General features: G+C 40.6%; 2 protein-coding genes across 2 annotated transcripts; one reads left to right on the forward strand and one right to left on the reverse strand.

Moving 5' to 3' along the window:
• Positions 1-341: 341 nt before the first annotated feature.
• On the forward strand, positions 342-3,208 carry LOC134289670 (uncharacterized). Its single transcript, XM_062855893.1, has 3 exons — positions 342-388; positions 446-1,808; positions 2,294-3,208. The coding sequence occupies exons 2-3, from the start codon at positions 496-498 to the stop codon at positions 2,574-2,576; spliced, it is 1,596 nt and encodes a 531-aa protein (XP_062711877.1). The 5' UTR covers positions 342-388; positions 446-495; the 3' UTR covers positions 2,577-3,208.
• A 103-nt stretch (positions 3,209-3,311) lies between these two features.
• Positions 3,312-25,390, reverse strand: LOC109399599 (probable cGMP 3',5'-cyclic phosphodiesterase subunit delta). The gene is made up of 3 exons (XM_019672086.3): positions 25,202-25,390; positions 24,956-25,142; positions 3,312-3,605 (listed from the first exon to the last, which is right to left on the reverse strand). Exons 1-3 carry the CDS (start codon positions 25,252-25,254, stop codon positions 3,390-3,392), a joined length of 456 nt encoding a protein of 151 aa, XP_019527631.1. The 5' UTR covers positions 25,255-25,390; the 3' UTR covers positions 3,312-3,389.
• Between the last annotated feature and the right edge of the window lie 294 nt (positions 25,391-25,684).

Here is a 25,684-nt window from a genome sequence, read left to right on the forward strand (position 1 = left end):
CATACTGTATACAATTAAGATAAAGCAATTTGGACGACAAAAAATCCTTATGGCAAAGAGATATATTCTCTTTCTCGAGAAAAACTGCCGAAAACACCCAAAGTTACTCATTGAGTCATTTTACGAAGTGACAACAATGTTGTAGATGACATTGATTTTCATGGGTTATTGGATGCTACCCCCTGTCAAAATTCATTCATAAAATCGGCTGGTAAAATGGACTATAAATATTATTCATAAATATTCACTCAAATTTAAGCGCTGACATCGGGTCCTGATTTGACCTCGATTTTAGCCACTTTTATCACAAAAAGTTTCAGTGTGGGCGTGGAAGAGAACCAACAAAACGAAACAAAAAAGTTTGTGTTGATCAAAAGTCGCAAAGCCGGTAGGCTGGTAGTTTCCTAGCCATTTTTGCCGAATTTCTCACGTAAAACATTCAAAGTGCTTCCAGATTCTGTGTACCATAAAATCTCTAACCAGTTCACGTTGAAAATGATCCGTCCGGAAGTGGTCCAGCAGCTGGACTGCCCATTGTTTGGCCTCGCCACATCGTGGATCATTACGCGCCAAGGAAACCCGGCCGATTCGTTGGAGCAGGTGTGGCGTGAGTTCCGGCGGGAAACGTGGCCCTTTCCGACTGTTCGGCTGCTGAAGGATGACCAGAAAGCGCGAAAGTTGCGTGAGCAAGCAAACGAATTCTACCGGAAGAATCCCACCGGGGAGATGGATCGGGTGCTCAGGATGTACAACGAGGCGATTTGCTGGGCGCGTGAGGGGGCCGAAGAAGCGGGGATGGGGTTTGGCAATAGGTCGGCGATCTACTTCAAGATGGGCAAGTATGAACGATGCTTGGCAAATGTGGAACTGGCAAAGGCGAATGGGTACCCCGAGGAGAAAATGGAAAAATTGGAGGAAAGGAAGAGGAAGTGCTTGGATGCGTTGGATGAGAAGAAGGAGAAAGTTGCCGGGGGAAAAGCTGAAGCAGAAGGTGTGATGGGGAATTTGCAACTGATAGAAACGAAGGAATGTGGAAGAAGCTTAACGTCGAAGAAGGATCTGAGAGTGGGAGACATTGCCGTGATGGAGCATCCTTCGCTGGTGGTGGTTGAACCGGAAGCTATTTATCGCCGTTGTAATCACTGTGGAAGCATGAACGAGCTGGATTTGATTGCGTGCCGGTCGTGTGTTTCGGCCATGTTTTGCTCCGAGGAATGTCAAGAGGACGCTTACAACAGATATCACAAGTACGAATGTGCTGTGATCGAGGATTTAAAAATTCTGTTTCGAGGACCGAAGCCCACTCGGATGTTTCTGCTGACCTTGAGGTTGTTCTGGATGGCCTTGGATGTTCTGATTGCAGACAGGGAAGGATTCTTGAAGAAGTATCAAGAAAATCTAAAATCGTACCGGGATCCGTTGAAAGTTGATTTAAGGAAAGATTTACATTTGCACGTTCTGGCAAGTGATGAACCGGACACGAGCTCCGATCTGACTGGAAAAGGTGTCACACAATTCGTAACGGTGCTGATGTACAAGGTGGCTGTGGAAGAAAACGAAGCAGTGCCTGTCGAAGTTCGCAAAGATAACGACTGTCTACTACTGGGGATTATCTACAAGCTGGTTCTGCTGGCCAGGGGAATTTGTGATCAAAGCAAAGATGATTTGACCTGCTTCTATCCGTTGCTGCAGATGATTAACCATTCGTGCGCTCCCAATGCCGAGCGGTTGGTTACCGCAGGTCTGCGCTCCACTATCCTCGCCAAGCGACCAATAAACACTGGAGAGCAAGTTACAATTTGCTATTTGTAAGTATATTCTTTCTCAAGTTAAATCTCCTATTAACACAAAGGGATGTTTTCGATCACCTGGCAATCGTTTGACTCATTTGCCCATAACTCAGTTCAGAAACCTAAAATTGAATTGTGGTGTTCAGCAAAGTAGTAGATTAGTGTTTTTCCTACAATTATCACCAAGGACGCCATATTCTAACTTTTATATATACGGCACTAGAGCGCTAGTACCACATCCTCATACTAAACGATCGAAAAATCCGATCGTTTAGTATGAGTAGCTGGTACTAACACTTTTACGACGTAAATATTAGAGTTAGGATATGGAGTCCTTGGTGATACCTGTAGGAAAAACACTAATCTAAAACTTTGCCGAACTCAACATTCCAATAAAGGGCTTCTGAACTGAGTTATGAACTAATGAGTCAAACGATTGCCAAGTGATCGGAAACATCCTTGTAACACATGCTATTATAAACCTACCTCTTATGAAATTTCAGCCCCAACGGAAGCACCGACTACAAAGACAAGTCCAAACGGAAGGCACTCCACACGGAGTTTGAGTGCCGATGTTTGGGATGCACTCTGGACTATCCAACACTGAGTGCCATGGAAGAGAATGCTGACTTGAGGGCTCAATTGGACGGAATCAAATCACAAACGGGCGACGAGCGGCTGAAGCTGCTCGAAGACTTTCTACAACAGAACGATGATCATTTCCCACAGAGGGAGCTGACCGAAGCGTGGAATCTATACAAGCAGGAGCGATTGAAGGATTTTTAAAGGCGATTGGAAATGGATGAAGCTCATCATTTTTGCTGGATCAAAGCGATAATTGAAACATCTTATTATTTTTACATACTGAACTTTTAACATATGTAAAACTTAGGTGTTGATTTACAGATTTCTTAAGCTCAAAATGAGATTAAACATACATTCAAGAATGCATCAAAACTCATGACACAGAAGCAAAGTGAATTAAACATGAAAGTCAAATAACAAATAGGTGGTTATCATGTTGTTTTCTCTTTACACAAATGTCGAAAATCCATGTGGGCATGGTTTTTTTTTCACCCAGCAAATGGTTTTCGGATTGTTTCGGGAACAATAACTAAGACCGTTTGATTACATCGAACCAGGTTTTGAAATGCATTTCAATTTGTGAACGAAAAAAAAAAGATTCATAAAAACCTAGTTACTACAACCTAAAAAAATATCTAGCTTATCATAAAAATGTAAAAATGCCAACCAGTAGTGCTTCCGAGGATTTGTTCTGACAGAACCGTAATACATCTCGATTCATAACGGAACCTGATTGCAGCTCACTAATAAATGCTTTCTTGGTTTTGGATTATTTTCAAATGATTTAAAGTGAGTTACCATTGTAAGTGTGCGGCTACATGTGCACGCTAAGCTCTAGGAGGCAAAAAGTGGTACTGCGCCGTATTATTCTTAAAAGTTATACATTATGATACTTCTCCATTGAAAGTAACCTCCCTGGGTTTTTTTTCTGGCAGCGACCAGTTCAATCACTCAAACGCGGGGAAGGCGCTCGACTAGACTTAAATCTTATTATTCCGGACTGCTTTTAGGCTTTTAGATGTAGTACAACCGCACGACCGACTTACTGATGAGCGTTTCGCCGTCGAAGAAGCTGGTTTCGATGGTCACGTTTCCGTTCAGCACCTTGGCGGGCATCATTTGCGATTCGGGTGCCGCTTCGATCGTCGATTGCCACGTGTTGGTCGTGTTCGGGCTGACCCAGCCCATCTCGAAGAACCACTCCTCCATGATGCGCCCCTTGAAGAGGACCTGGAAACGAAACGGAAAAATGGAATCAATCTCATGTTGAGTCATAGGGACATGATTTCTATAGATTTCTCTAGTTCTAAGCATTGATACAGTACTCGTCATGAGTAGACGTTCGGAAAGTAGGACAACAGCAATAACCCAGTACATTTCAAAATCTGAAGGACCTACGAGGATGTTGTTTTCGGCATCTAGCATTACGATGTTGGAGCATTAGGCAGAGTTTTAAAGGCGGCAATTGTTTGATCCTAGCGGGTCGGGAAAGCAACTACATATAATACATTTTTTGCAAATATCGGCTTTTCGGGCCCGTATGAAGTTGATCATCAATATTAACTTCTTTTCTCGGTCAGCCTAGATAGCTGTGTAGTGTCGGTAGCGGTTGGTTCAACTGGCTAAGAGTAGCACTACAGACCGCCTGTTCCAGTGGTAGGAGTCCAGTAATCAGGTGACCCCTAATTCAAGGTGTTAGGCGGCGTTATACTTACCGTGCCTAGGAATGATTGGTAGTGGAGGGGGGGGGGGGGGGTAGGGGTAGGGGGGGTCTTATAAAAACCTAATCGCAAACGGAGCCTGTGGAGTACCAGGGCACCCTCCATAGTATTTGTCTTTACTGTGCTAACCGGAACAATAGCGCGGTGGATTTTGTGTTTCTCCGAGACAATCAGCTGCTCTTTTTCAATCTCATACTTGAGGCTGAATAAGGGCGGGATTATGAAGATGTTATTAATTAGTTTAAATTTTCACCTTTATGGTTTCCAGGGTGGCCACTCAATTTTAGTTTTGGAATTCCCGTCTTTTTCCCGGGTTTTCCGGTACGATTTTTCAACTTTTCCCGGTTTTGCAAAATGGACATTTTTGGTGTATGTAACACTTAACTCTCGGTTTACGTAAAAATTGAAACAATGTAAAAAAATCCACTCAAAATTATGCATTTAACTAGTAAATACTAATACATTTCCTCAATAAACCATATATAGGAACGATTACAGTTGAAAATACCCGAACTGTTTTGCAACAACGTTCTAAATGATGATAAGAATAAAGATTTTTTAAGCACTTCTTCTACGTGAGTTCTAACTTGTTTTTCACACTGCAATGAAGAAGTACTCTACCCTCTCCGTCTTTTAAGAATGATCACCAACCAATGATTATATATATTATCAGTCAATGTTAGGTCACGCCACAAAAGCTTATTGGACACAGCTTAATTTCCTCTAATTTCTCCCTAATGCGGGGATAAAAAAAAAGCTTAGCTGAAACCAAGTGGAATTCTGTTTAACTCAATTGCAGAAATATATTCTTATAACAAGTTTTACATCAATCATTTTATACATCAGATGTGGAGTAATTCGGGTAGTATCAATATGCAATCAAACGAATCGATTTTAGGATCTTACAGTGTGACAGTGTGAGTGTGAAGTACTGTCCACTGTACTGTCTACTGTGTATCCAAGAAAAGTTTTTGAGAATACGGTCCTGTTGAAGATTAGGTGAATATTTTCGTAGCATCGTAAAGTGAACGTTGAATAGAAAAACCTGGCCGGTATTTACGCTGCTTCTGAATACTTAAATTTTACTTGAACAGCTTTCTGGAAATTTAAGTCTTTAAACGAGCCGAAATAAATTTGTCCAATTTTAAATATTGATTCTAATCACAGAAGTCTGAAAACGATTTTGGACTAAAGACGTAGTCACGTGCTTGCTTCCAGAAATATATGAATTATTAATCTTTTATTCCTTATGAACAGTCAAAAAAAGCTTACCCGAAAAAAACCTGAACAACATTTTCTGCAAATTGGTTTACTTTGAAATAGTTGTAATGTAAATTAATAGTGATTTGGATTTTTTGATAATGGTTTCACTATTTCAACAATTAGTTAGTAGTTAATCCAAAACTAACGGAATTACAATAATATTCTGAAAACGATTACATCTAATTCCGTTTGTCTCAAGTTCGTCGAAAATGTTAAATATTCTGATCGAAAGACACAATTCTTTCTCTGAATTTGAACTTTCAATATTTAACCCTCTACTTCCCATGGTTGCGCTAGAGCATCATCGATGTTCGACGAACTCGAAATGATGTTATATGTTATAAATTCGATAATGAATTAGCAAAATTTCGAGAAAAGGAAGGTTGTACAGGATCTAAATCGATAATTTGAATTTAGCTTGCTTATACAGATTATCGATAGGTTGTATAAAATTCAAATATGTTCACCAAATTTATCTCAGCAATAATTTTCCCGGTTATCGTCTCAAATTCCCGGCTTTTTCCCGCTTTTTTCCCGGTCGTTCTGAATTCCCGTCTTTTTCCCGGTTTTCCCGTTTTTCCCGGTTCGGTGGCCACCCTGGGTTTCGCATTATGCGTTTTACACAGTACCTATATTCTGTGCATCCTCGCCTTTGGTGCACTCAAATCGATACTGATCTGGCTTTATTGTTGCTGTTCTTTTTTTGTGCTGTGATTGTTAAGAGTTTAATACTGCCTAGTTTGGGTAGTGGCTACAGTTAGGATAGCTCAGATCAATCTTCAGCACAAAAGAACAGCAACGATCAATCTTTGTAGACTTATGCAAAATGGTACAGCCCAAGTGACGTTAGTCCAAGTACCTTACTTTCGTCTAGGAAACCTTGTGAATCCGGTGTTTGCTACTTTCAGTAAAAATGAAATGGCAAACTCACGTGTCATGCCTCGAGCATGTGTGCTTGTCAATAACGCAATCGTTGCTACACTCATCTCTGAACTAACTACTAGAGATGTATGTGCTATTACAATCGATGTATCTGTTGGAAACCTCAACAGGAAATACGTTTATTGCTCGGTTCATTTACCGCATGATGAAACATCCCCTACGGATGCTTTCAAGCAAGGCATTGCATACTGTCTTCCGCTAATTATTGGTAGTGATGCTAATGCTCACCCTGTAATCTGGGGCAGCTCAGACATCAATTTGAGAGGCTCCAGTTTGATGGAATACTTAAATAGAACAGATCTTGGATTACTTAACATAGGCAACCGCCCAACCTTCATGGTATCTGCTAGAGAGGAGGTGTTAGACATAACGCTTTTCTCTAGCAGAATTAGTCACGAGATGACCAATTGGCATGTGTCAGATGAAGAATCTTTATCTGAACATCGCTACATCTTGTTTGAACATGTGAATGTTACTTCGCAAAATTTGCGTTTCAAGAATCACCAGCCAAATTTCATGGATACTCAAGTGATTTAGATCAGGCCTGCCCAACCTTTTTCGGCCGCGGGCCACTGGTGAAACTGTATATAAGTCGATGGGCCAGAAATAAAAATTCTGATAAATTAGATAAAATTCTGAAATTAGATAATAGAAAAGATTTTTTTGCAGTTTAATGTTTCTAATGAAATTTGAAAGGTTTTTTGATTTCTTGCAAAATATTGGAGCTTGACAAAGTATTTAGGAAGTTTCAATAACATGTTTAAATGTAGTACCAGACAGAGCTATTGGATGGCACAAAAAATTTCTGAAAGCTTCAAAAATTGTGATTAAATTTTTCTTGGTTTTCCTAAATGAAGTTTATGACGTAATCTTTCTATTTTGTTTTATAGTCTTCACTTTACACATTATTTTATTGTTAAGAATCTTTTACTTCAATTCTGCAGGACACTCAAACCAAATGCTTGCATATTTTTAAATCGTTTAAAAATTTTACAAAATATACTTCAAAAAGTCATGTTATTTTTTAAAATTATTAAAATACATTTCCATTGAAAAAGAAAAATATTCAGAATAATAATATCTCGGGCTAAATTCTATCATTTTTGTCCAATCGTGCCGCGGGCCGCACAAAATGTCCTCGCGGGCCGGATCCGGCCCGCGGGCCGTACGTTGGGCAGCCCTGATTTAGATGATGCCGTTGATAGGGTCTTGTACCATTTGGGCAGGTGTACCTACTTTGGGCACTTGCCGCTATAACTAAGTCAATTACAAACCGATTGATTTGAATTTTTGTACAGAGTTAGATACTGTACGTGCCTAACTGTTCACAAAATTTCAAATCAATCGGTTTGAAATTGACTTAGTTATAGCAGCAAGTGCCCAAAATAGGTACACCTGTCGAAATGGTACAAGACCCTACTACAACGACCTTCATCATGGAAGCTTTTGAAGAGGCTTGTCCTCTGCGGTCTGTGAAGACCACAAGAGGAACCCCTTGGTGGAACTCTGATCTGGCGAAGCTCAGGAAACAATGTAGAAAGAGTTGGAACAGACGACGTTCTGCTGGATCGGAGGCTTTTAGGTCGGCTCGCAAGTCCTACCAGAAAGCTCTTCGGTCTGCTGAACGATCCGGCTGAAAACACCTTTGTACAAATGTTTCCAGTCTGAGTGAAGCCAGTCGGTTGAACAAAATCCGTGCAAAATCTAAGGATTTTCAAGTGAACGAACTTCGTTTGCCAAATGGCGATTTCACTTCCTCTGATGAGTACACACTTCCCCGGTTGTGTGGATATTACATCTTCGGATGAACCTGATGTCTTTTCTTGTAGTTATGATTCTTTAGCTTCGGCTCGGAGTATTGTAACTATAGAATCGATTGAGTGGGCTCTTAATAGCTTTGCTCCTTTCAAATCTTCTGGGGCAGATGGGATGTATCCTATCTTGCTTCAGAAGGGATTTGATTATTTCAAACATGTTTTGAAAAAACTACTTGTTTGCAGTTTTGCTACAGGGTATATTCCCAAATCCTGGCGGGATATTACTGTAAAGTTTATTCCGAAAGTGGGTCGTGCGTCGTATGAAGAAGCAAAGAGTTTCAGACCTATCAGTTTGACCACTTTTCTTCTGAAATGCTTAGAACGCATAGTCGATCATCACATCCGTGATGTTCATCTGGCCAATGTGCCTCTTCATGTGAACCAACATGCCTACCAATCTGGTAAGTCCACTGTGACTCTTCTACACAAGGTTGTTTACGATCTTGTTTGGGTGTTTTCTTAGATATCGAGGGTGCCTTTGACAACGTGCCTTTCGATTCCATATTGGAAGCCGCACGGAGTCATGGTATATCTATCTATCTATATATATAAAAATGAGTTTAGAGTCCCTTTGAGGCAACAAAACTCAAGAACGGCTGAACCGATCAGGATCACTCTTGCATGGTTAGATTCGTATTCTTGGTGGCTGTGTTTATATGCAAAAAAAGTTACAAAAATTAACTAAAAAAGTAAGAAAATTGACAAAATGCTGATTTTTTATGACCTGGGAAGAAAATCAACACGATCGAAATGAAATCAATCTAGAGTGCGGTGCTATTTTGAGCTCAACAGTTGTCAAACCACCACAAGACGGCAAGACAAAGTTTGCCGGGACAGCTAGTCTCCAATGATTTCCAATTGGATTCACCAAATGCTCAAAAACCGATACAGTAGACGTTCGGTCGGTGCAAACGGTTTAACTGCAATGCTTTTTAACTGCAAGTCCGGTAAGTGCAACAAATTTGCAGTTATCGCACCGCCAAACGTCAAAATGATGCGCCATGTTAGCCCTAATGAACAGTCGAATGAATTTTTCGTTCATTTTACGTCAATTGACGGCTTGTTGACACTGTCAGGCATTGCAGTTATCGAATTTTCGTTCGCTAAGTGAAACGTAAACATGTTGCAGTTATCGAACGTCTACTGTATCTCTTCTCGACATTGCGTCTAGCAGGGATTAGGAAATTGAGTGTTTGTGGATGCCCCCAAGGGGGAGTCTTATCACCGCTTTTGTGGAATCTCGTAGCAGATACGCTATTGAGGCAACTCAATAATAGCGGTTTTCCTACTTATGGTTTTGCCGACGACTACCTAACATTGTTAGTTGGTATGTGCATCAGCACCCTTTTCGACCTGATGCAAAACGCCCTTCTCTTTGATTCTGAACTCGATGTGACTGAACAGGTAAAGTACGTTGGAGTCATTCTTGATTCCAAGCTTTCCTGGACACCTCACATTGAGTTCAGAATCAAGAAAGCTTGTATGGCCTTCGGGCAATGCCGGCGTACTTTTGGTACAACTTGGGGTCTAAAACCCAAGTATATCAAATGGATTTACACAACTGTGGTTCGGCCAATATTGGCTTATGGATGTCTTGTGTGGTGGCAAAAGGGTGAAGTGAGAACGGTCCAATCAAAATTAGGCCATCTCCAAAGGATGTGCTTAATGGCGATGTCTGGAGCGTTCTCTTCAACTCCTACGGCAGCGCTAAAAGTTCTCTTTGACGTTGCCCCACTACACATTCATCTCAAACAAGAAGCACTTTCTTGCACTTACCGGTTACGGGTACTCGGTCTACTAGAGGAAACTCCTGTGAACCACACATCAACACACACCTCATTGTTTCCACTTTTGGTGAATTGGGACAAAATTGTCCTTGCTCCAAGTGATCTTACAATTGCTTGTAATTTTCCATATAGGACATTTTCCACGATATTCCCTTCCCGGGAAGAGTGGACATCTGGTTATCTGGAAAGAAGTATTTCAGAAGGCATCGTATGTTACACTGATGCAGGGCTGGTAGCAAAACATGATGCTCAAAATAGTTAATTTAGTGACCAATTTCTCGAAAATAGTGACCAAATAGTGACTTACAGATAGCAAAAAAGTGACTAAATAGTGACTTTTAGCACACAACAAAATATTAGTGACTAGGAATTATTGGACGCACTTTATTCAGAAAATCTTGGAGTATCGCATAATGAATATTTTTTAAAGAAAACTTTCACGTCTATTCCAAAAATGTACAAAATCGCACGTATATTCAATTTTTTGCATATATTATGCAGAACTAGATTGATCCAGGCAAGAGGCTGATGAACGTAAGTAGATGTGTTGACCACGTTAACTCTTAAGTCGGTACCGGCAGAAACCCTTTGGGACACATTGATTGAATTTCTCAGAAAATTCTTGATGAAGTGTTCAGAAGAAGTTAAAACGGATGAGTGATTTTTTGACGAATCTCTGATTGGTAAATACATTCTTGGTGATTTTATCTAAGGAATTGAAGAAGAAACGCTCAGAGGTTTGTTGAACGAGTTTCTGAATAGATTTCTATGAACATAATTATTGCGGATATTTTCTTCGTACTTGTGGACAGATTTCAGACGAACATCTTGCTAAAATTTCCAAGAATTAAAATAAAAATATTACAACTTTCGTAGTTTGTGGCAGTGTACCCTAGGGAAAGGCAATGCTTCGAATGTGAAATTTCTTTAGAAAACTTGTTGGATGATTTTTTGACGAAATTCATGACAAAAACACATGCAAAGAGAATGAATGACTAAATTTGAGTAAAAATTTCTCAGGTATGATTTTTTAAATAATTTTGCAAGAATCCCTTCAAAACAAAAAGATAATAATTTGTGGAAACCAATAATATTAAGGAATACGGCAATTTTGATGGAATTCTTGAAGTATTTCTCGGCGTACCTCCTTCGAAAAAAAATGAAGAATTACAGGGAAAAAATCAACTTCCATTCTGAATATCAAAAGCAATGTTAGATGAACTTGTAACAGAATTCTAAATTTCTTTTAAATATCTCACATTTAAATAGTCTATGATGAAATTCTCAAAATATTTACAGGCTTGTTCATTCACTTCCTGGCAGATTCTTCATGGCATTACGGGAGAAGTAATTGGGCTTTTTGATGGCAAGATTATCTGAAAATCTGGAAAGTTCAGGTTGGGTAGTCTCAGATTCAATCGAATAGTTATATTTTTTCCTTCATCAGTCTATTCGATGTATTCACCTTCTTCCTTTTCAGGGAACTAGTGTTATTAGCTATAGTTTTCAATAACCTTTATAAATGTATGATCTGTCAGAATGAAATTAAAACATCAGAAACAGTTTCTGTTGTTTAAATTTGTCTGTGTCTGTGAAAAACAAACAGTCAAGATTTTTGGGAAATATCATCTTGGATATTTCTCAAGGAGTTTTGTTATAAATCAGTCAGAACTTCTACAAAACCATACTGAAAGACCAACGAATATTTTTCGAAAGCAGAGTTATTCTTGTTTAAATATTTTTAATGAAAACATTCCAGAAGTATTGTAAAAAAATTCCAGGTATTCTAAAAGGATTAAACCACTGTTATTCAGGATTGCATTTGTCAGACATTCCTCAAAGAATGTTATCAGGCTCATGCTGCCAGAATTTCTTCCAGGAACTTCCAGAATATCATACGGAAGATCTTGCAAGAAATTCAGAAATAAGTACATATATTTATATTGCAGCAACACCAAAAACCTTGTGTCCTGCTAACTTAAAATTTCAACTTGAACTCCGCCAAGAATTTCAGCAAGAATTCTAAAAATACTTAAGTAATTTTACCAGCAGTTAAAAAAAACCTATGAATTTTTGTTATTGTCGAGAATGCCATCACACATTTCTGTTTAAAGTGGAGTCACATGAATTATATGAAAAAAAGACAACACTAATAATAAAGTCAGTCTTTGTACAACGGTGAATTTGTCCTACTACGTACCAGACATTTTTTTATCTGTATTAACGAGATTTTTAGCCCTGGGCTAGTTGATCTCGGGACCCACGCTTTACTTCCCTTCCGAAGAAAGAACTCACATTTTGTGAGTTTGTCGGGAGCGGGATTCGATCCCAGGTCTTCGGCGTGATAGTCACGTGTTCTAACCATCCAACTAAGTCCGCTCCACAGACATTTTATTGTCTCCAGCTTGATTTTTTAATATTTTCAATATCAACTCTTGTTTTACTTACTAGCTAGATTTCAAGACATTGAAAATAGTTGAAAATAGTGACTTTTTAACAGAAAAAGTGACTTTAGTTGAAAAGTCCTGAAAATAGTGACTTTATAGTGACTTACACGAAAAAAGTGACCAAGTCACTAAATAGTGACTCGCTACCAGGCCTGCTGATGGCTCCTTTCTCGAAGGTCGAGCAGGTGCTGGTGTTTATTCTCGTGAGCTAAGGCTGTATCAGTCTTACTCACTTGGTAGACACTGCACCGTTTTTCAGGCCGAAATCTTTGCTCTTATGTGCGGAGTGCATTCAGCACTTCAGCAGCACGTAATGGGCAAAGTAATATACTTCTGTTCAGATAGCCAGGCTGCTATTAAAGCACTTGCTTCGGCCAACTCCAGGTCGAAGATAGTTATCGCTTGTCGAACTCAAATCGAGGAGCTGAATTCAGCAAACGCTGTTCACCTTGTATGGGTACCTGGCCATTCTTCCATCGCTGGAAATGAATTGGCTGATGAGTTAGCTCGCACTGGAGCATCACATGACTTCATTGGCCCTGATCCAGCTATTCCGATATCGAAGTGTTGGATTAAGCTTCAGATTCACACATGGGCTGTCACTCAACACAGACAATATTGGATTAGTTTGGAGTCATGTCGTCAAACCAAATTGTATTGTACTGAGCCATCTCTACGGGTGGCGAAGTATCTAACTAATCTGTCTAAGCAGAATTGCAGCATGCTGGTCAAAGCATTGACTGGCCACTGCCGACTCAGCTATCACATGGCGAATATTCAGCAAGCTGATTCATTTGCCTGTGATAGTTGTGAATCCGATTATGGAACTTCGTATCATTTGATATGTAACTGTCCAGTTTTCGCGCAACTGCGTTTCCGAGTATTCGGTAAACACTTATTAAGTGGAACTGACTTCAGAAACCTGAATCTTCAGAATATTCTGTTGTTCTTAATCCGCTGTGGTAAAGAGCTATAGGCTCTCTTTCGCTTTATGCGTTATTACAGTGCCCTTTTCAAGGCGCTGTTTGAACCCATTGTGATACGCTTGTGCGTTAGTACCAGACATGGGCAAAACACCAAACCGTGCCGCACCGGTGGCGTGTTTGCCCGTAAACACACCACCGTGTGTGTTTATATCACCACCTTCGTTCTGCTTCCACTGATGAACACGCAGTGCGACTGGCGAAACACTCGTGTCGGTGTTATAACTCGAGCCTCAGTTTCGGCTCCGTGTTTCAGTTTTGGTTGGGCACGGAGGCCGAGTGTTTCCGATTGTATGAAACACCAAAGCAGTGAGCTCGACAACAGTGCGTGGTAGCTTGGCTGCATCAGAGCCACTGAGTCAGAAGGGACGAGAAAGACACAAAAGGAGCCACCAAGTACTTCACTCTCGTCGTCGACAAGCAGCATTTGCAACTGGTGCTGGAGAATGAACGGCACCGAGCGCTTGAACTTGCACGAGTGTTTTACATAATCGGAAACACTCGGGCTCCGTGTTACCCGAAGCGTCAAACACCGTGCCGAGTGCCTGAGCACCGCCACCGACACCGGTGTTGAGCCAGACACGGTGCGTGTTCGTTCTGAAACACGGAGAGCTAGGTGGTGGCTTGGCACCCACGGTGGTGTGTTTGAGCATCGACTCCTCGTGCAGTGCAGTGTTTGGACATGTCTGGTTAGTACCCTGTTCCAGGGTATTTTTCCTATTTCCCTACCTGTCCCTATCCCCATCCAAATCCTTTTTCCTTCCTTTTCCCTCAGGTAGATGATGAAATAGGCTGTTATTTTGGCGATGGCACAAATGTCCCAAATGGAGGATAGCGTGCCTCTGGAGCCGGCCTTCTGATACCTGATACCTGTCCATAAACTACGTAGACTCGGAGGGAGGGACAGGGGGTCTGGCCAAAGTCTACGGTCCATACAAATTTCGAAAATTTTGTATGGACGAAAATCTACGAGGGAGAAGGAGGGGGGGGGTCTGAGATTGCCAAAATTGAGTCTACGTAGTTTATGGACAGCGCCTAGGAGGCTTGTTAAAGCAGTAAATCACAGTACCATTTCTCAGATGGCCACATATTGCTCAACCTCTATAAGTCAATGCTCTATGACAGGATGTTGACGTATGGGATCAAATAGAGTCATACTTCAAAATAACGTCTAGGTTTACTCCAAAATGCTACCCAAAGATATTCAATATTGACTAATAAATTGTTGACAACCCGTTCAAATCCACTCATTATGTTACGTTACGTGAAACTTTCAACTTTTCTTCTAAGCCGATATGTCGGGTAAATTATCGTCGATATCGGATTTTCCGGATTTTCGAATATCGGATATCGTATCGATAATTTCATGCCGATAATTATCGATAATATCGGATTTATCAATATCGTTCCAGCCCTAGGCTTAGCACATCACCTTTTGGGACAGCATAGGGTACTTCGTGGCTATCAGATGAATACCCATTGACAGACACTTGGTAGGAGCGGTTAAACAAAAAGGAGAGGATAATCTAAACTAGTTTTGCCAAACCGAAATAAAACGATCAAATCTGACTATACATATCAATGGTTGCTACTCCGTGATTGATCTGAGCTGGTACCAATTGCACTGAGATCCAAATGAATAGGGGCTGGGACACTCCACTTATTCTCAAAGTGCAATTCTAGCAGCTCATACATTGGGGCTGTCCATAAACCACGTGGTCATTTTTTTGGGACTTCTCAACCCCCCCCCCCAGCGTGGTCATTAGTCCATACAATTTTTTTTTTCTTCCATACAAAATGGTCATTGGCCGAAACCCCCCCCCCCCCCCCCTCTTGACCACGTGGTTTATGGACAGCCCCATTTTGGATCAGTAACGGCGCCAGCCACGTCCTTATAGTCAGTTGGGAAGGGAAAGGAATGTTAGAGTGTGCTGGTTGTTGCTACTAAAGACCGAGATCACCTCTGCATCCCCACAACCAGCACGGACTGGGGTATTTGTTAGACGGAATGGATGGGAAATCTGGGAGTCACCGTTGGGTCGGTGATGCGATCCATGGATAGGGGGTTATTTATAGTGTTCGTAAAGTGATAGATTGTGTGGTGAATGAGGTGAAGAAGGTCAAGCGGAACAGCACGCTTTGGTTGCATAACTTGTAGGCGTTATATACACTGTGCTGTGAGTGGAAATTAGAAGGGAGGGAAACGACTTTTTTCCAATTCGTTTCCGGTTCTAGCGATGGCTACACGGTAAAAATTCCGCACGCTCGATTCAAGGGAAAAATCCATTAATTATTCAACATATCAATCAACATGATCAGAAATGCTTTATCCTTTGAATTCACAATGCTGTCACTGTTGACCTAAGAACCAAAACAAACCCACTGGAGAAGTCAACTGAAAATCCCTTCGATTTGCACTAATGTACAAAGCTACACGATCTGATGTGAAAAGTTCTTGATTTGGAAATGACTGCTTTAGACATGAAAGCAAATCTAGTTGACAGATGATAGAAAAAGTGTTTCGCTTCGATTCACAGCTTTGTAACAGTTGTGAAGTAGAGTAGTGGTAAGGCTAGAGTTCATAACGGTCAAGGTCCTGTAGGGGTTGAGAGAGATACTGAGAAAATGATACGTAGGGCATATAACATCAGTAGCCGTGATGCACCATCGAAAAATCAAAGCAAGCGATCAGCATGAAATGAAACGTCAGTCTTGTAAAGTATTTCGCACGAGTAGGTTGCATCATTGCATCCTTCCTCGTCTGAGCAGCGTTCCGGCCGGCGGAATGGCCCGGAATGCCACAGTGTCCGTCCGGACACGACAATGGCACAGCCGGTAGGTAAGCTCCCAGCAAATAAACTGTAAAAATAAGTGGTTTTCTCAAGGGTTTTCCATTAATGTGTGGCAGCAGATGGATACCAGAAGAACGTCGATTTTCTTCTTGTCGCAAAACGAATCTCGCGCGACTTGGTTATGAGAAGGTTAGCTTTGTAGCTTCATTTGTTATTTGGAGGAGGAGTGCGGAGAGAAGTGGAACGTGGAGTTTGGATTGTGATTTTGTTTATGTTTTTGTGATTTTGTTTATGGTTCTGCAACAAGAGGCAGAGTTATGATGACGTATTTTTTTTTTTCGAGAAACAATTTGGCAGTCGCAGTTGTTCTTCCGGCAGGATTGGTTGTTCCAGGTTGCTTTTCTGAACGGGATACGGGAAATGTTTTGTGGACTTTATTTTGATAGCAAAGGCAAAAAAAATAGTAGTTTTTATTGTTGGGTTTGACTGTTGATTTTTCCAATATTTATCAAGCAGTTGTCTGAGTTGTCGCTAGCGACTGTGGTTTTAATTTCGTCTCGTTCAGGGTTTTTGAACCTTGTTGAGAGGCCCGCTGAACTGTTAAGATATTTGCTTGGATATTTGCACAATCAAAATAATAAGGTAATGGTGAGATATTGTTTGTCTCAGGGATAGATTGTATAGAGTGCATCGTGTGGAGTCGTAAATAAACTAAGAAATTAACATGTCTATGTGCATTAAATACTTGTACTGTGGTAATACAATTTTGTGTCACATTAATGCTCGTGATTTGTTGAACAAAGAAGCCGGATGGTCCCGGGCGTAAGACAATAACAAATTTCCCACAAGGTAAGCCGCATCCGGAAAGCAAATTTCCTCGAAAAAGCTAACAGCGAATTCCCCCGAGAGGGTAAGCTGCAACAGATTTAGTAATTCCCCTGAGAGGGTAAGCGAATTCCCCCGAGAGGGTAAGCTAACAGTGAATTCCCCCGAGAGGGTAAGCTGCAACAGATTTAGTAATTCCCCTGAGAGGGTAAGCGAATTCCCCCGAGAGGGTAAGCTAACAGCGAATTCCCCCGAGAGGGTAAGCTGCAACAGATTTGGTAATTCCCCTGAGAGGGTAAGCGAATTCCCCCGAGAGGGTAAGCTAACAGCGAATTCCCCCGAGAGGGTAAGCTGCAACAGATTTAGTAATTCCCCTGAGAGGGTAAGCGAATTCCCCCGAGAGGGTAAGCTAACAGCGAATTCCCCCGAGAGGGTAAGCTGCCACAGATTTGGTAATTCCCCTGAGAGGGTAAGCGAATTCCCCCGAGAGGGTAAGCTAACAGCGAATTCCCCCGAGAGGGTAAGCTGCAACAGATTTAGTAATTCCCCTGAGAGGGTAAGCGAATTCCCCCGAGAGGGTAAGCTAACAGCGAATTCCCCCGAGAGGGTAAGCTGCAACAGATTTAGTAATTCCCCTGAGAGGGTAAGCGAATTCCCCCGAGAGGGTAAGCTAACAGTGAATTCCCCCGATAGGGTAAGCTGCAACAGATTTAGTAATTCCCCTGAGAGGGTAAGCGAATTCCCCCGAGAGGGTAAGCTAACAGCGAATTCCCCCGAGAGGGTAAGCTGCCACAGATTCGGTAATTCCCTTGAGAGGGCAAGCGAATTCCCCCGAGAGGGTAAGCTAACAGCGAATTCTCCCGAGAGGGTAAGCTGCCACAGATTTGGTAATTCCCCTGAGAGGGTAAGCGAATTCCCCCGAGAGGGTAAGCTAACAGCGAATTCCCCCGAGAGGGTAAGCTGCAACAGATTTAGTAATTCCCCTGAGAGGGTAAGCGAATTCCCCCGAGAGGGTAAGCTAACAGCGAATTCCCCCGAGAGGGTAAGCTGCAACAGATTTAGTAATTCCCCTGAGAGGGTAAGCGAATTCCCCCGAGAGGGTAAGCTAACAGTGAATTCCCCCGAGAGGGTAAGCTGCAACAGATTTAGTAATTCCCCTGAGAGGGTAAGCGAATTCCCCCGAGAGGGTAAGCTAACAGCGAATTCCCCCGAGAGGGTAAGCTGCCACAGATTCGGTAATTCCCTTGAGAGGGTAAGCGAATTCCCCCGAGAGGGTAAGCTAACAGCGAATTCCCCCGAGAGGGTAAGCTAACAGCGAATTCCCCCGAGAGGGTAAGCTGCCACAGATTTGGTAATTCCCCTGAGAGGGTAAGCGAATTCCCCCGAGAGGGTAAGCTAACAGCGAATTCAGGATAATATATAAAATATGAAGGATTTAGAAAAAATGTAGTATGAAGCATGAATGATGTATGATGTAGGATTAAGAATGAAGGATGAAGGAAGTAAAATATTGAATGAAGGATCGAGGATGATGATGAAGATGATATTGATGATGACGATCATGATGATGATTATGAAGAATGATGATAAAGATGATTATGATGAATAAGGATGAAGAATGAATCAGTTGAAGAAGTTGTTAATGCTGGCAGGTATTTATCCATGCTAGAAGGGGATTTCCTGGACCAAGTCAAAATAGATAGCCCAGAAGTGTAGCAGACATAAGAACATTTTGGGACACGATAGTTTTGTGTTTTCTTTATTATTGTCCGAAACGTCGGCGATGATCTGAAATCAGTCAACGCAAATTTGAAGATGAATAATTAAGTATAAAGGATGCAGGATGGAGGATGAAAGATGTAGGTTGAAGTATTAAGGATAAAGGATTGAAGGATCTAGGATTGCGGATTAAAGATGTAGGAGGAAGTATGAAAGGTGAAAAATGAAGGAAGTGAGGAGAAGGATCGAGAACGAAGGAAGTAGGATGTGTAATGAAGGATTTAAGATGTAGGACGTAGGAAGAAGGGTGAGGATCATGATGACGATAACGATTATGATTAAGGATGTCGGATGTAAGATGAAGGATTAAAGATAAAGGATGAAGTATGTAGAATGTAGAATGAAGAATAAATAATTACGAATGAAGGATGATGATGATTATGATTATGATGATGAAGGATGAAGACGGTGATGATGATTATAATGACGAAGGATGGAGGATGAAAGATGTAGGATATGGGATGAGGATGATGATTATGATGAAGAATGTACGATGTAAGATGCAGGATGAAAGATAAAGGATGTAGTATATAGAATGAAGGATAAATGATAAAGGATGCAGGATGAAGTATTAAGAATTACGGGTGAAGGATGAAGATGATGAAAATTTTGATGATGATAATGATTATGATGATGATGAAGGATGATGATTATGATGATGAAGGATAAGGGATTTACGAAAAATATGTAGAATGAAGGATGAGATATAAAAATAAAATAAAAGATGCAAGATGGAAGATGTAGGATGAAGTATGAAGGAAGCAGGAAGAAGGATGGATGTTGAAAGAAGTTGGGTGTAGCATGAAAGAATCCTACATCTTGGTGATGATGATTATGATAAAGGATGTAGGATGTAAGATGTGGGATGAAAGATGTAGCACAGACAAGCAGACGTATTACTTACTACGTATTACGTATCGCCCAACGGTAATTACGCTGTGGGTCGCAAATCCACTGAGTTAATGCGGTAGTGAGAAAACATCAAGCAGGAGCAAAAACGATGCGAGCGCCATGAGCGAGCGATTTGCGAACTACGGAATATTTGAATAATCCGTTCAAAAAGGAAACGATGGGAAGTGAGTAGAGTTAGACGTCTGTTTGTCTGTGGATGTATGATGAGGGATGAAAAATTACGGATAAAGGATGACGATGATGAAGATTATGATGATGAAGGATGGAGAATGACCAAAAAAAATATAGGATGAAGTATGAAGTATGAAAAATAAAGGATGTAGGATGCAGGATGGAGGATGCAAGATGAAAGATGTTGGAGGAAGTATGAAAGATTAAGGATGAAGGAAGTAGGAAGAAAGATGTAGGATGTGGGACGAGGATGGTGATGATTATGATTAAGGATGTAGGATGTAAGATGTAGAATGAAAGATAAAGGATGAAAGTTAAAGGATGAAATATGTAGAATGTAGGATGAATGATAATGGATGTAGGATGAAGGATAAAAAAACATTACGGGTGAAGGATGATGATGATAAAGATTATGATGATGATGATGATGATGATTATGATTATGATGATGATGAATGATGATGATTATGATGATGAAGGATGGAGGATGAACAAAAAAAATATGTAGTATGAGGTATAAAAAATAAATGATGCAGGATGGAGGATGCAAGATGAAAGATGTAGGAGGAAGTATGAAAGATAAAGGATGAACGAAGCAGGAAGAAGGATGGAGGATGAACGAAGTAGGATGTAGCATGACAGATGTAGGATATGAGACGAGGATGATGATGATTATGATTTACGATGCACGATGTAAGATGTAGGATGAAAGATACAGGATGAAGTATGTAGAATGTAGGATGAATGATGAAGACTGTAGGATGAAGGATAAAGAATTACGGATGATGATGATGAAGATTATGATAATGATGATGACTAGATGATGATGAGATTATGATGATGAAGGATGAAGGACGGAGGATGAACGAAAAATGTAGGATGAAGTATTGTGCGTGCATTTCCTTATCGAACACGAAGGTTTGGAACGTTCGTGCCACGTACGGTTCCAAAATCGTCCGTTTTTGCCTTCACACGTAGCTTCACAGTCGAATGTGTCGAAAGTGACAGAGCAGCATGTGCTGGTTCGCTTACATTTTTTCTTCGCTCTCCTTTTGTTTTGCCACGATGACAGCAGAAGGTCGCATAGAGGTAATCACGTTCAAATGTATGCGTGCCTTTTTTGTAGATGTAGTTGTGAAACTGCGAGGAAAATATTTGCACTCTTGCTCCGGACGTTAGTTTTATCATTATTTACCCGTTTTACCCAATTAGATTGGGTAATATTTGCATATGCAATCTGAATAGCCTTTCAATCGGCGTGCACTTTTGTGTGAGGAAAAATTTGCGCTAGTGTTCGTGTGTTGAAATGTCACTTATCTCTATAAAAGATAGGTAAATAGAGCAAAAGTGACAACATGGAGAATTCAATTGATGAGGCACTTCAAAAAGTGTGTTTGAAATAGGGTGTTTAATCGATCTTCGAGTCCAATAGCCAAAGAAACTCACAATATGAAGCATGAAAAAATAAAGAATGCAGGATGGAGAATGCAAGATGAAAGATGTAGGAGGAAGTATGAAAGATAAAGGATGAAGGAAGCAGGAAGAAGGATGGAGAATGAAAGAAGTAGAATGTAGAATGAAAGGTGTAGGATGAAAGATGTAGAATGTGGGATGACTATGTAGAATGAAAGATGATGGTTTAAAGATGATGATGAAAATGATTATGATTATTTCAATGAAAGGTAATGATGATCTTCTTCATGAAAGATTAAGTATTAGTGTTTCGTAAAATAAATACAATACAATTAATGATGGAGAATGATAGATGAAAGATGTAGGATGAAGTATGAAAAATTGAGGATTAATGAAGCAAGGTGTGAGATGAATGATAGAGGATGTAGGAGGTTTAATGTAGGATGAAGAATGAATGAAGGAATGATGATGATGATGATGGTTACAGTTAAAATGGATAAGTTATAAATGATGAATAATGAAGGATGTTGTAATGTAGGATGTGGGACGAAGGATGAATAATGAATGGTTAGGGAAGATGAATGAAAAGTTAAGGGTGAAGATGATAATAATGACAATGATGATGATGAAATATAAAGGAAGAATAATGATGATGAAGGATGAATTATGAAGGATATAGGGTGTAGGAGGTAGGATGTAGGATGCAGGATGAAAGAATGAATGATGATGGTAATAGTGATGATTAAGAATGGGGTGAAAGATGTATACGTCTATAGGATTTAGGAAGAAGTATGTAGAATGTAAAAAAAGTTATGATTATGAAGAATGAAAGATGACAATAAAGATGATGATCATAAGCTTCCTTAGAAGGATCTAACCAGCAAATGGGATTTTAGAATGCAAATAAAAAAATAAACAAAGATATTTGCATGACCATTTGGCTAAAGTTAAAAAAATAAAGATTTAATAAAGGTGTACAAAAAAAACTAAGAGGATTTCAATAGTGATGATTGATTGTATTGTTTTTTAATGAAGATAATTATAAGTTGTGGTTCAATAATGTTCAGTGTATATGTGGTTTATATTGTTGTAAGAGAGTTATTATGCCTCTCAAGAAAAATCAGAATATGGCGATTATCTGCCTCTGGCTTCTGATATTAGCGCGACAGTCACTAATCATAACAGCGTCACCAGATTTAAAAGTATATAATTCCACTATATGGGGTTTGACAGCAAGAACACTCATTCCACTGAGCTACTCTTGCCGTTCGTCACAAATACATTCAAAAACATCTGTCACTTTGCGAAACCCACGTGCTTTTGTTTTTGGCGGGAACAAGATTAGCGCGACAATATATAAAACTTTTGTATTTATTTCATTTTCTTTTACTTCTTAATCAACTGGAGAGTAGAACAGAGGGAGAATGTAGGGGTTGAGAGAGATACTGAGAAAATGATACGTAGGGCATATAACATCAGTAGCCGTGATGCACCATCGAAAAATCAAAGCAAGCGATCAGCATGAAATGAAACGTCAGTCTTGTAAAGTATTTCGCACGAGTAGGTTGCATCATTGCATCCTTCCTCGTCTGAGCAGCGTTCCGGCCGGCGGAATGGCCCGGAATGCCACAGTGTCCGTCCGGACACGACAGGTCCGAGTATCAAATCTGGGTTTGGGATGAACAGGGACAACTTTTTTTTTTATTTTCGTTTTCAAATCAAAACATTGTCAACAGCGTATTGAAGCGATGTTCCATTGAAATTGAAGAGGCATTGGATGTTACTTTCAAGATATTCAAATGATACCGAATTGATAGGCAGGTAGTGCAAATTCAAGTGCCAATCCCCTCATATCAGCGTGCAGATTTTTTACCGTGTATGAACATATGAATATACATGAGTTGTATATGTAGAGAAGAGAGAGAGAGAGAGATAGAGGAGGTGGATAGAAAGATACAAAGTAGGATGAAAAGGGACGGGCCAGGGATTGAACCCATGACCTTCTGCATACGAATCAGAAGCGGTAGCCACTAGACCACCAAGCCCGTCTAAACTAGTTTTGCCAAACCGAAATATCCCAAAAAAGACTAAAAAAATGATACAACCCGCAAAAAGTTCCTCCAGGAACTGCTTCAGGGATTCTTCCAGTAACTCCTCCTGAAATTACTCCAGCATTTCCTTCAGCAATTCCTTAAGAAACTCCTCTAGGAATTCTTCAAGAAATTTCTTTAGAAATTTCTTCTAGGGTTCTTCCAGGGGTTCATCCAGAAATTCCTCCAACGATTCCTCCAGGAATCCCTCCAGCAATTTCTCCAGCAATTTCTGGCATCCAGCGGCTGAGTATGAATTGCTCCTCCACCTGAAGTTATACCTAAGGTAGCAGCCCCACCTCGGTGGATAGGGGACCTTAGACTAACAACTGTTTCCGAAACCCAAAAAAACGTTACAGAAACCGAAAATGAAAGATTTCTTCAGAAATTTCTCCAGGATTCCTCTTAGAATTTCTCTAGGAGTTCTTTCAGGAATTCATCCAGAGATTCCTCTGGGAGTTCATTCAAAAATTTTTAATTAATTCATTGGATCCAAGGAATGTATTTTTTCAGAAATTATTCCGAAAATGGATCCAAGAATTCCTCCAAGGCTTCCTTCAGGGGTTTCTCCAGGGAATCTTCCAGAGATTCCGGCAGAATTTCCTCCAGGAATTGCTTCACGGATTTCGCCAGGATATCCTCCAGGGGTTTGAACAAGAATTCCTTCAGGTTTTCCTTCAGAAATTTTTCCAAAACATCCTTGTAAAAACTGATAAAGAAATCCTGGAGGAGCTTCCAGAAGAATTTCTGAAGGAAAATCTGGAGGAGTCCTTGTGTTGAAATTTCTGGAGGATGTCCTGTTGAAATTCCTGAAGCAATTCCTGGAGGAATCTCTGGAGGAAATTCTGTCGGAATCCCTGGAAGATTTCCTGGAGAAAACCCTGAAGGTATCCTTGGAGGAATTCTTGGATCCATTTTTCTGAGGAATTTCTGTAGAAATACCTGGAAGAATTCTTGAATGAACTCCTGAAGGAACCCCTGGAGAAATTCCAAGAGGAATCCCTGGAGAAATTTCTGAAGAAATCCCTTGAGAAATTTCTCAATGGATTCCTGCAGGAATTCCTCCTGGGATTTAAACAGGAATTCCCTCAGAGAGAGTTCCAGTGATTCCTTCAGAAATTCCTCTCGGGATCTCTTCAGAAATTTATTCAGGTGTCCCTCAGGAAACCTGACTACGCCCTTGATGACCGGTAAGGTCGGAAGGGTATAGTAGTGATGGGAAGACACATATAGGCAAGTTAGACAAACTCTATCTTAATGCTATCTAAAGGTATGTAAGCCGTTAGTAATTTTGAGATGGTTTAGTTTAGAAGCCAGTCAGTAAAAAATGTAATGAGCTAATTCTATGAATTTGGAGTCTTGTAAACGCTTGTAGGACTATTCTTGGACTGAAAATCAATGAGATATCATTGCCCTTCAATCTGTACCAGAATAGTAAAATATGACGAAAATCGATCGACATTCCGACCTTGTTACAGGCATTACCTTCGAGTCAACTGATTAAACATTGTAACCCTCAGTAAACAGCAGACGTCGTAAACGAGTCTAAATTAAACATTAATCAGCCTTTTCGTGAGCATCTTTAATTATCTCCAGCCAGCGCTTCCTCACCCCCGCCGTGAAAGCCCACCCACTCACCTTTTGATCCAGTCGAAAATTTTCCATCGATTCCACCGTGCTGAAATTGATTTCCCTCGATACTGCCCTCAGATCTAGAATCTTTATCGGCACCCGGGCTTCGTGTTCCACATCCGGACAGGAAAAGTCCTTGTTCTCCTGCCAGATAATTTTACCGGTGTCGGCATCCCGCAGGATCAACCAATTTCTGCAGGCGATGGAGCAATGTTAGAGCATCCTTCGATAAATCACCCAGCAAATACTTACATTTGAAAACCTTCTCGGATCTTTTCACTGCGGGCCACGTCGTCTGTCCCCATTTCGGGCTTTTGGGGACACTCTTCGGTTATGGTTTCGCGAGACAACTGCAGTGGAAAATCGAAAATTTTTGGCAAACGTCGCAACCGCACGGAACGAAAACAAACACTGATGCGTTGATGCGGATCCGAAGCTGAACGTCACCCGGCGACGGGTTCCACAATCAAACAAAATGGACCACGGTTCGGTAAAATCCAAGTTTGACGTTTGAGATACGATCCCACCCCTGCAGCGCGCATTTGTTGACGATGCATCGAGTGGTGTTCAGATAGTTGGTGTAATCGATCAGTCACCTCAAATTTTTATTCAAATTTTAGTTTCAAAGAAATTAAATTATTTGGAATCAAACAGGGTAATGAAATTATTATAATATTGAATAATTGAACTATAGTTCTTTTGAGAAAAACATTTTTAAAAAAGACTCAAAACATT

The sequence above is a fragment of the Aedes albopictus genome, chromosome 3 (assembly GCF_035046485.1).
Source record: "Aedes albopictus strain Foshan chromosome 3, AalbF5, whole genome shotgun sequence".
In the NCBI taxonomy this organism is placed as follows: Eukaryota; Metazoa; Arthropoda; class Insecta; order Diptera; family Culicidae; genus Aedes; species Aedes albopictus.